This window comes from Chelonoidis abingdonii, chromosome 11 (assembly GCF_003597395.2).
Source record: "Chelonoidis abingdonii isolate Lonesome George chromosome 11, CheloAbing_2.0, whole genome shotgun sequence".
Taxonomy (NCBI): Eukaryota; Metazoa; Chordata; order Testudines; family Testudinidae; genus Chelonoidis; species Chelonoidis abingdonii.
The window spans coordinates 48,387,881-48,398,891 of record NC_133779.1 but is presented as its reverse complement, the minus strand read 5'-3'; the positions used below and the strand labels follow the sequence as shown (position 1 = coordinate 48,398,891).

Below are 11,011 nucleotides of genomic sequence, written 5' to 3'. Positions count from 1 at the left end.
CTGGCATATTTGAGATAAAGCCCTGGTATCTTACCGTTTGCGCTTGTCAGGGTGCTTGCACAATAAGTAGCTTGGGCCCAATCCTTGCCCTGTTGAAGTTAACATGGGGAGGAAATCCCATTGACTTCAGCAGAAGCAGGCGAGCAGAGCTCAGCGTATCATATCTTATCAGCCGCTCTCAAAGGCGGCTGAAATTCCTGCTGCCCAGGGGTCCCATGCACAACCTTCCTCCTAAAGTGTTGTTCTGCAAGCAAATCGGGGAAGATGGGATACAGTCAATCCAACGTTTCAGTCTTCTTTAATAAGCAAGCATGGGGCGGGGGGGGACAGGACACAGTGTAATAATCCCCTGGCCCCAAAGGGGGTGGGGGCTAAATGGACCCCCTGAGGTCCCTTCCAACCCTGATTATCTCTGATTCTATGATCAGCAGTGGGGATCGAACCTGGGGCTTCTGGTTCCAAAAGGAGGAGCTGCTATTGTCTGCATGAAAAGACCCCACTGTTAGCCACAGAGGCAGAAAACTCATCAAGTCTGGGTGGGTTACAATTGTAAAATACACCGGCCAACCCATGCCTGCAGCTAGGCCCCCTCCATAAAGGGGTCTGCTCTTCAATGACAGGGGAGAATGAGCTTTGGCCAATCGAGCTCATTCCTTTAGTGCCTCAAAAGGGATTTAGAGACCTGTCTGAGGGAACCTCGACTCTAGGGCGACAGAGAACAAGTGTGAAAAATCGAGATAGGGGGTGAGGGGTAATAGGAGCCTATATAAGAAAAAGACCCAAAAATCGGGACTGTCCCTATAAAATCGGGACCTCTGGTCACCTTAGCAGACTCTGGCCAGGAATGGGAGTGTTTCAGAGGAAACACGCTTGGTTTGTTTGGTGAGTTTAAGTGCCCAGGAGATTAAGGGAGTTAATTGCCCAGCTCCCAGAATTCAGCACTTCACTGCCACGGGCCTGCTCTCCACGGAAAAGTTTTGGCAGCCGTGCTCGTGTGACAAAAATCAGTCCCCTGACGGACCCAGCTGTGCCAGCAAAAGCCCTAGTGTAGGTGCAAAAAGGTCCCTTTGCCGGGACAGCTTGTTCCATCAGGGGAACTGATACAAGCTTCAAATATACACATGTATCCTCACCTGGCCCTCAACACCACACAGTGGAAATAGAAGCCCCAGCTGGGGAACCAAGGGACAAGCTAGATACAGGCCCAGAGCCTCATAAAGGTATTTAGGCACCTAGCTCCCACTGAAATCAGGGTCACCCAGGGACTCTGTGGCAGAGCGAGGAAGTCCCTGTGCAACACCCTAGCCACTAAACCACCCTCTGTTGTTATTTTAAAGTCCTGGGGCCAAATCCTGACCCCACTGAAGCCAAACCTCTCATTGATTTTAATGGAACCAGGATTTCACCCTGGTTGGGTCCCCTTTTTTAACTGCCATTTTCATAGCCAGGGAGAGCTCCTGGGACAACCCAGTGTGCAGGCAGGTTTAACTACTATGAAGATCTTCCCGGACTGCCATTAGAATTAAAGGACCCATTTTGGGGTTCTGGCGAGAGAGGCCAAAGCCTGAGCAGCGCTTTCTATCCTGCTGCCTGGACGATGATAATATCACGTCATCTCCGTACTTCCAGGGCCTCCATTCACTGTATGTCTCAGCACCTCTCAGGCATTGATGGATTTCGCCTCCCAGCACTCAGTATCATCAGGATTGTCACCCCCATTGCACCGAGAGGAAACAAGACCTGAAGCGGTGACTTGTCTAGAGACACACAAGGTGTCAGTAGCAGAGGCAGGGACTCCTGGGTCACACTACGCTGCCTTAGCCCAAGCATCCGTCTTCCCTCTGGTGATCTCGCAGCCTTTTTACAAAGGAGGGTAAAGATTCCTGTCATCACTGGGTCACCTCAGGCAAGTCGCCGCCTGTCTCTGTGCCTCAGTTTCCCCACCTGCCAAACAGGGAGAATGATACTGACTCCGCTCACATCAGGCTGTAGGGAGGATGAGCAGCTCTGTGAATGCCACGTACTATTCTTTTCAGCTCCAGCACAGAGAACTGAAGATAACATGGCTGAGGCCACTGAGGAAATCAGTGGCAGGGCGTGTAACAAAATCCAAGCAGCCTGACATCTGATCTTCTCCTCTGTGCACTGGGACATCCACCGAGCTCCCCATGAAACAGAAATCCCTTTTCCCCCGTTCTCTCCTTAGTCATTCATGCAACATCTGTAAATCCGACCGTAAAAAGTCCTGGAGTGTGACTGCTAACAGCTCCCCCTGGCCTCATGCTTTGGAAAACTGCAGGGAATGTTGTTTGTCACTTACACTGCCATGGTGCAGGCCCGGTTTCCTCCGGCGCCCTCTCTGCATGGCCGCTCCCGCAGCTCACTGTCCATGAGGGTAGCCCCAGAACCCGTTTGCACAGCTGCTCCCCAGCACCGTGCCCAGCCAAGCAGATTCCTAATGGGTTTTAACGCTGCTGATTGCCCAGCTCTGCCTCATTCCACCCCAGCCTCATTAGCACTGGAGCATTAGTGCCGCTGCATTAGCTGGCGAGCGGCTGCCAGCAGAGCACCGCCTGGTACTTCAAACCCGTGCTGCTAAAAGAACCAAACACTTTTGCAACTTCCCAGTGCAAGAAACACTCCAGGGGTTAGACTTGCTGCTGCGAGCCATGCCAGCCTCAAGCGATCCAGCCCCCGACTTCAGAGTCCTGGCCAGGATTGATGGAGTTTCTGATGGGGCCCCGGAGCGAGACCACTAGACGCCTCTGGACTCAGCTCACCTCTTTGGACTTGCTGCATACAAAAAAAACCAATCCCAACCCTTGGATCTGTTGTTCTGTCATCCAGCACCCTGCACCATCCTGTGCGCTGGAGCAAAGTAGGTCTTACCTGCTACTTACTCACATGTTCACCGCATACACATCCAGCGACATTAGATACAAATCTCAAATGCTCTTGCTGGAGGGCTGCAATGGGATGCTGCTTGTATTCTTAGAATCCAGAACACCACCACACCTGAAACAAACAGAAAGAGAGACAAAGCCACCTGCTCCCAGAGGTCGAGAGGCCCAATGCCTCCAGCTTGTTCTAGATCCAGCCTTACTGCTGCCAGATCCCACATGTCACTGCAGACCCCCCTGGCATAGGGGTGGGGGACCCTTGCATAGGGGGTGTCATGGATCCACAAGGCATGCTAGACCTCTGACCTTTATACAGTCTCTGGCAATGTATCCCTTCAGTGCTAGGTCTTAGGCCTCCACTTTTTGCAAGGGGCTCCCCCGACTCCTCCAAGACTGGGTCTCTGGCTTTAGCATGCCTGTTTCTCACGGTGGCTCCAAAAAACACATGAACCTCCAGTTGGAAACTTACCTCTCTTGGGAGTCATACAAGCAGCTGATATTTTGCAGGGACACAGCGCAGCCTTTGCAGAACAACCCAGAACTGGAATACAACATGGAGGGTCCCTTAGGATAGATTGGACTAGCAAAGCAAGCCCATGCTGGCACCATCGCCTGCTTCTTGCCCACAGCCGGGTTTCCACCAGGGTAGGAGTCTGAACCCAGGCAGCTTGCCCTCCAAGCTTTGTTTCATGGTGCAGTCACGCAACAGAACAAAATGTTTCTTTCTTGTCGTCGTTTTGAAACACCCTTTTGCATCCAAGTTTCCTGTGATTTCCTTAACCACGTCCCAAAACTTTTTAAAATCCAAACAAAACGTTTCAATTCGGTTGATATAACATGTTTCAGTCGACCCCCCCAATGAAATTTGTTTGCCACTATTTCGATTTGCTCGTAGTTCTGAAGTTTTTCATTTTGTGCCCAATCCAAAATGCTGCCTCGCCTGACCTTTTAAATAGCTAACAAACTGAAAAGGCCGGTATTGGCCCAGTTCTGCGTGGAACCCGGGATTTGTTGGTAAGCTTGGAAGTTTGTTCAAGTTACCATAAAATCATTTTCTAAAATGTACCCGCTAGGAATGCCCTCCTTCTGCCGGCTAGGCAGTTTAAGCTCTTGTACCAAGGCAGAGATGAAAAAAAAAACAGTACTAGTAAAAATTAGTCAAGTCCTTTATTCAGATGAAGCTGTAAATGAAGTCCAGGGTCATTTCCCTGGCTGAAAATTGGACGGAAACGTAGGAATCCATCCCAGGCTAGTGGCCACTATCTTGTGGTCCCTCCTAACCCTGTGATTCTAGGATCCGAGTAACCACTGCGTCAGAGCAAAGTGCAAGAACTCCCTCTACTGGAAAAAAACAAGGAGGAGTCCGGTGGCACCTTAAAGATTATACTAGATGTATTTGGGTGCTAGATAAGCCAGGGGTTCCCCACGCCGGTGCCATGGCACCTGCCAGGGCATCAAAGGGCACCCGCGTACTGGCCGGCGGACGAGCATCCGCTGAAATTCCGCCGACAAGCAGCATCATCCAGCTACAAGTGTTACATCAGCTCTAATGGCACGAAGCAGGGTGTCATGCTTTGAAAACGTATGGCTTGAAGACCAGGTTAGCCACTTGACACGTCTCAGGCACTGGGACATTCTTCAGTAGATGTTGCCTGCAATCTGGCTGGATGTGCTCTGGCCCCCGGGTTTACGAAGGTCCAACAAGGACCATCGCCGTGCCCTTGTTGGTATCTGAGGCCCTGCCACTGGGCTCAGATGCTGATTAAGAGCTCGAGGGAGTGTGCACACCCAAAGTGGAGCACCCACAGGGACATTACTCAAAGAACAAGGTTTTACCCAGCTCATAACAATATATGTACACCACTACTGAACTTCATGGCACGCGTTTCTGGATGTTCGTTCAGTCCCTTTCACATAGCGCTGAGCGGCAAACGGTTTTATGTCCCATGAATATTTTTGAGAACGTACAAAACATTCATCTTGGATCAGGATGAAAAGTTGGAATCTTGAGAATACCTGCGAACCAAGAAACCGATTTGCTTTTTCATTCTGGGTCAATCAAAACATTTTGTTTAGATAATTTCAAATTGTTTCATTTTGTTTTTGACTTTTTTACCACCTTTGCAGTTTAAATTTCAAAACAAATTGGGCTTAAACAGGAAAACAAACATTGCTTGGCAAATATCAAAATGAAACATTTTGACTATTTCAAAACTTTTTTCTCAGCTTTCTCTGAGATGGAAAATTTCTCAAACTTGAACCTGTTTCGCAAACAGTTCTGGTTTTGACAAATCAACATTTCTTTGATAAAAAATTATTTGTTGACAAATTCTCAAGCAGTTCTGCTTCCATAGCTGATGGCTGTAGGGTGTGACAACTGCTTTGATATCATCTCAACCTAGCTTAATAGGACAGAGCTTCTAATGTGTGTAAATTCAATATGCAAGCCACCCGAATGGCTTCATTTCTTCTTTTGTGCATAGACTGTAATATTCACCTGTGAAATGGCCCTATATAACCTTTCATTATTGTTTGTGGATATAACTGAAATGGCTGGTTTGGGGTCATTTCTATTCCGACTCTTTTACGTTGCTCTGGTAGCGTAAGGGGCCTCCGTGTAAGTCAGAATCATGCACAAAAATTCCAACAGTGGCTGATTCCACTTATGGGGCAAGAAACGTTCACCAATGAAAAGAAACGTTGGCCAAAAATACCTTAGTCAGATCACTAACGGCTCCCTTTCCAGGGGTTTAGCTGTCATGACAGGGTTTTCGTTTGGTTTTTTCTCTGTATAACGGTACAGGTTCTGTTTTGGAATGTGTGTTTGCAGCCTTATCCGGGCACCATTTTATTAATTCAAACAACCAAACCCAAAACTGGGACCCAGAAGCCTTTCACTTTGCTCCGCTCTCCCTGCTCCAGGACAGGACTAATCAGAGGAGCCAACCTCCCTCTTGCAAACTTACCTTCAACTGAGACTTTTGGGGGCTGCACTTTGTCAGGAACCTGATCCCTTCCCAGCTAGGTCACCCCGTTACAGTGTTAAAACACAGGCCTGGACTTGCACAGGGCAAGCCTATGATTTATGTGACAGTCCCAACGACTGCCCTGCTCAGGAAAGGTGCTTGACACCTCCTTGAAGCACTATTACAGAGAGCTCTCCAGATTGCAGCCTGGGGCTGTTGACTTTAACGACTTCCATTGATGGATCTCTTCTCCATGACTGTATTAAGTTCTTTGTTGGCCACAGTTACACTTACAGCCTTCACATCATCGCTTGGGATCGAGTTCCACAGGCTGACTGTGCGTTGGGTGAAGAAACACTTCCCTTTGTTTGTTTTAAACCTGCTGCCTATTAATTTCATTGGGTGACCCCTGGTTCTTGTGTTATGTGAAAAAAATAACACTTCCTTATTCACTTTCTCTGCACCAGTCATGATTTTATAGACCTCTGTGTCAGCTCTCCCTTTCGTCATCTCTTTTCTAAGTGGACCACTCCCAATCTTTTTAATCTCTCCTCCTACAGAAGCTTTTCCATGCCCTTAATCATTTGCGTTGCCCTTCTCTTCACCTTTTCCCATTCTAATATATCTTTTTTGAGATGGGGCACCCAGAACTGCCCGCAGTATTCCAGGTGTGGGTGTATTTTGGATGTATATAGTGGCATTATGAGATTTTCTGTTTTATTATCTGTCCCTTTCCTAACAGCTCCTAACATTCTGCTAGCGGGATTGTTTGTTTGTTATTTTTTTGACGCTGCCAAATGTTGAGTGGCTGTTTTCAGAGAGCTATCCACGGTGACTCCAAGATCTCTTTCTTGACCGATAACAGCCAATTTAAATATAATCATTTTCTGTGTGTAGTTGGGATTATCTTTTCCAACTTGCATTCATAGAATATCAGGGTTGGAAGGGACCTCAGGAGGTATGTAGTCCAACCCCCTGCTCAAAGCAGGATCATCACCAACTAAATCATCCCAGCCAGGGCTTTGTCAAGCCCTTAAAAACCTCTAAGGATGGAAATTCCACCACCTCCCTAGGTAACCCATTCCAGTGCTTTACCCACCTCCTAGTGAAAAAGTTTTTCCTAATATCCAAGCTAGACCTCCCCCATGGCAACTTGAGACCATTGCTCCTTGTTCTGTCATCTGCCATCACTGAGAACAGCCAAGCTTCCTCTTCTTTGGAACCCCCTTTCAGGTAGTTGAAGGCTGCTATCAAATCCCCCCTCATTCTTCTCTTCTGCAGACTAAATAAGCCTGGTTCCCTCAGTCTCTTCTCGTAAGTCACGTACCCCAGCCCCCTAATCATTTTCGTTGCCCTCCGCTGGACTCTCTCCAATTTGTCCACATCCCTTCTGTAGTGTGGGGACCAAAACTGGATGCAATACTCCAGATGTGGCCTCACCAGTGCGGAATAGAGAGGAATAATCACTTCCCTCGATCTGCTGGCAACGTTCCTACTAATGCAGCCTAATATGTTGTTAGCCTCCTTGGCAACAAGGGCCCACATAACCTGGTGTAGACGCTGCTATGTCAGAGAAGAATTCTTCTGCTGACCTTGCTTCTGTCGCTCAAGGGGACAGATTAACTAGAGTCCGACTTGCTGAGCTCAGTGTAATCAGGGAGTTGTGTAGCTTGGAAATACCCTGGTCAGGAGCGGGGGACACATGGGTCTTCACCTTCCCTCTAAGCCACACGGCAGGCTATCAAGGGCTGCATAGGTTGGGAGAGGTGCCTCTCCCCCAGCCCCAATCCCAGAGCCCTCACCCACCCACACACTCCAACCCTCTGCCCTAGCCCTGAGCCCCCTCCCGCACCCCAAACTCATCTCCAGCCCCACTCTAGAGCCCACACCCCCAGCCAGAGTCCTCACCCCCCCACACCCCAACCCTCTGCCCAGCCCTGAGCTCCCTGTCCCACTTTGAATCCTCCTTGGCCCCACCACACACCATCTCCATATTGGTGCACATGGATGTAAAAATTAGAGGGAACTCTGGTCTCCACCAAGAGAGGTGACAGCTGAGGAGCCTGGAGCCCAGAGTGAGTGACCTGGCTGGACTACTGGGCAGGAGAATACCAGTGCAGTTGCACTGAACAATGGCAGCCAGTGTGCTAGCCCACTATCCCCCTCCTCCCCACTTCGTGCCCCCTGCATTACAACCGGCAGCTGAAAAAACGAGAGGACACAGGCTGGGTAGGATCTCTGGTGTATTAATTTTGGAAAACAGAAATATTGCAATATTTCCAATTAACAGTACAAGGCCTTGCCAGATCCACCCACAGCAACCAAACCTTAACAGCGACAAAGCCAGGACGGCCCCCGAGGAACAGAGATCGGCCCCCGGCAGAGTGGATGGAGGTGGGTGACGCTGAAGGGAGGTGTTGGGGCAGAGGACGGGCGCTGTAGTAGGTACAAGCCTTGGCCAATGGTAGCGTCTCCAAGACAATAAGATCGATAGATACGGGGACTGGGGTGGTTTTATTTTAGTGTTGGATTTTTGCACCGAAAAAAAGGCAACATTTTGCCAACACAGCACTGACTGGACAACTCTGTGCTGACTCTGCTCTGAGCTGCCCTGGGCTCCCCCACCCGGCTACGACGGAGGAGGGGCATGTGGTGGGCTCAAACAGTGCCACGCAGGAAAACAAAAGCCACCAAGCATAACAGGGCAAATGGACTGGATGGATCTTGCTGGGCCATCTTGATCCATCCTGGGCTGAGACAGGCCTCCAAAACAAATTAGTTAGTGTAACAGAGGGTGGGAAGGAGACCTGTCCTCCTGCAAACCATGTGAGCCCCTCATTCCTTAGTGGACTCGGGGTCTGATCCCGCCCACCGGTGTCCCCCCGAACTCCCACTGAAGTCAGCAGGAGGAGTGGGGTGTGACGCAGGATCAGAGAAGCAGCAGCTTGTGCAGCCGTAATCACACAGAGCCATAGCCTCAATTGGTGTCAGTAAGCTCCATTAAGGCTTCTCATCAGCTGAGGATCTGGCTCACGTTAACTGAGAATAAACCCCACAACCCAACATGCTTTGCTCAGCCTCTTGGCGACCTTAAAGGTCGCTCTGGTCAGGGCTGGTGTCAACATCTGGTCCCAGACTTATAACAAGCATATTCCAAAACCGTCTCTCTTTCCATTTCCCTGATCGTTCTGTCCTTGGTCTCTGAACTGGATCCCATGCTACCAAGCTCTCTAACAGGGCTCCTCGGGCCTCTCCCTTTCTGATTAAGCTCAACCAATCAGTATCACCCCCTAAGGCACAACTTGGCTGCCTTTAGAAGAAGAAAAAGAAGTGTCATTGACTAACAACAGTACAGTACGAGAACTAAATCCAGCAGTCTCTCCCCTGGCTATAGCAGTGCAGCAGCTGGTGGTGGGGGGCGGGGTGGCAGTTAAGCAGAGGAAATGGGACAAACGGAGAGAGTTTAAGATAATGCCCCCATGCGATTAAACAGAATCGGAAGCCGACCCAGAGCTGTCAGTGAGAATCAGGCCCACTGGGTGAAATGCACCAAGGTCCTTTTTTCGCAGGGCTCGTAAGTTACAGTTCCATCCACTTGAAGGCCACTTTCCACGGTGAGAGCGACGTAAAAGGGCCTTAGTGTATATGAGAAACAGGCTTGATGATCTGATCCTCCTCCTAAAGGATCCTGGGCCTGAACCAAAGCTCACTGCTGTCAGCGTGAGACCCACTGACTTCAAGTGAGCTTTGCCATAGGGTCTAAGTGCAGTGGTATTGCATGGTTCTGAGAGCAACACAGCCCCTGGGGAACGCCAGTCAGCATTTCAGCTCTGACGCTTTACAGCTGCTAGTCCTATATAAAAAGCTTTGGCAAAAAAATACATCTAGAAAGCTATTAAACTATAATCTTTTTTTTTTTCCTCTTTTTTTGGTAACCTCAATTCTTTGCCCTCTTTGGTTTTAGTTTTTAAAAAAAATTAGAAGCTGAAAAGCTATTTTTTTTTTTATAGAAATAGATTTTTTCTTAAAAAAAATGAAAGCATCTTTTAGCATTTATATATATATATATATATAAAATTTCTGCTGTAGAAAAAACACAAAACCCCCCCTTTGTTTTAAAGGGGGGGGGGGGGAATGGTTTTCTAGCCTTGGGGGAAAAAATAGCATGATATGGCAGGGTGTAAGCAAGGAGAGCGCCCTCTGCTGGTTACATGATGCTGCAGTTTTGAGGACCCTGGAGGGAGAAAAGAGAAAATAAATAATTATTAATTTCTGTTTGCTTCAGTTAAAGGGGAACAGCAGGAGTCATCAAGAAAATGTCTTGCTAAGCACTAATTACTACATGCTGAAGTTCCCTGGCCCCAGTACTTGCCTGAGTTCTAACTTAACAAGCGACTCCTCTCACTGATTTCATTTGTCTGGCTGGGGGAACACCTGCCTCTGCTTACGGACGGTGACAAAATGCTTGACAACTGGAACCTTTCACCAGCCAGATTTCAAGTAACAAATAAGTGACCTCACTTTGATTGGCAACTGGGCTTTGCTTTTCAAATCCATCCCGAGCTCAGGAACTCAGCATTCCTCTTGCAGCAGTATTGGAATGATCCCAGAAGGACACATTAGCACTAAAGATGGAAGCCTGGTGCCTGGGCTCTATCCTGAGATTGGAGGTGACACAGATGTACATTTCAGTGGCGGGAAGGACCTAACCACTTGCCCTAAGAGAAGCACCTTCCATCAGTCATTCTGCTGAAGGATGCCTGGACAGGGCCATGAATATAGTCAAGAGGAGGCTGCCAGGAGGGAGCCGTGAGGGGTGTGGGAAGATGTGGGCAGCTGAGTGTCAGCAGGGAAGCAGCAGCAGCAGCAGCCAGGAGATGGAGAGAAGGGGAAAGCTCCAGAAAAGGAACCGAAGCAGCCAGGAGATGGAAGAGGGTTGAAAACATCGCCTCTGGTAGAACTATGACAGAGGGGGAGGGTTAAGGATTCCTCCCAGGACCCAGGTTTCTCACTCAGATGAGCTGAGCCAGCTGAGTCCTCGGTGCAAGTTTTGCCTCCTGGCTCCAGAGTCCCAGCTAATGTTAAAATAGGAGCCACGACTCCTGGCTACTGGCTTTGCTGGGGTGGGGCTGCCAGTGGGATCCT

At 49.0% G+C, this 11,011-nt stretch overlaps 1 protein-coding gene across 1 annotated transcript in view; it reads right to left on the bottom strand.

Moving 5' to 3' along the window:
* Positions 1-8,092: 8,092 nt before the first annotated feature.
* Positions 8,093-11,011, bottom strand: part of LMNA (lamin A/C) — a 51,981-nt gene continuing 49,062 nt past the window's right edge. The window contains exon 12 of the mRNA XM_032792134.2: positions 8,093-10,100. Within this exon, the coding sequence (XP_032648025.1) occupies positions 10,074-10,100 (27 nt within the window). The 3' untranslated portion in view covers positions 8,093-10,073. The remainder of the gene's footprint in view (positions 10,101-11,011) is intronic.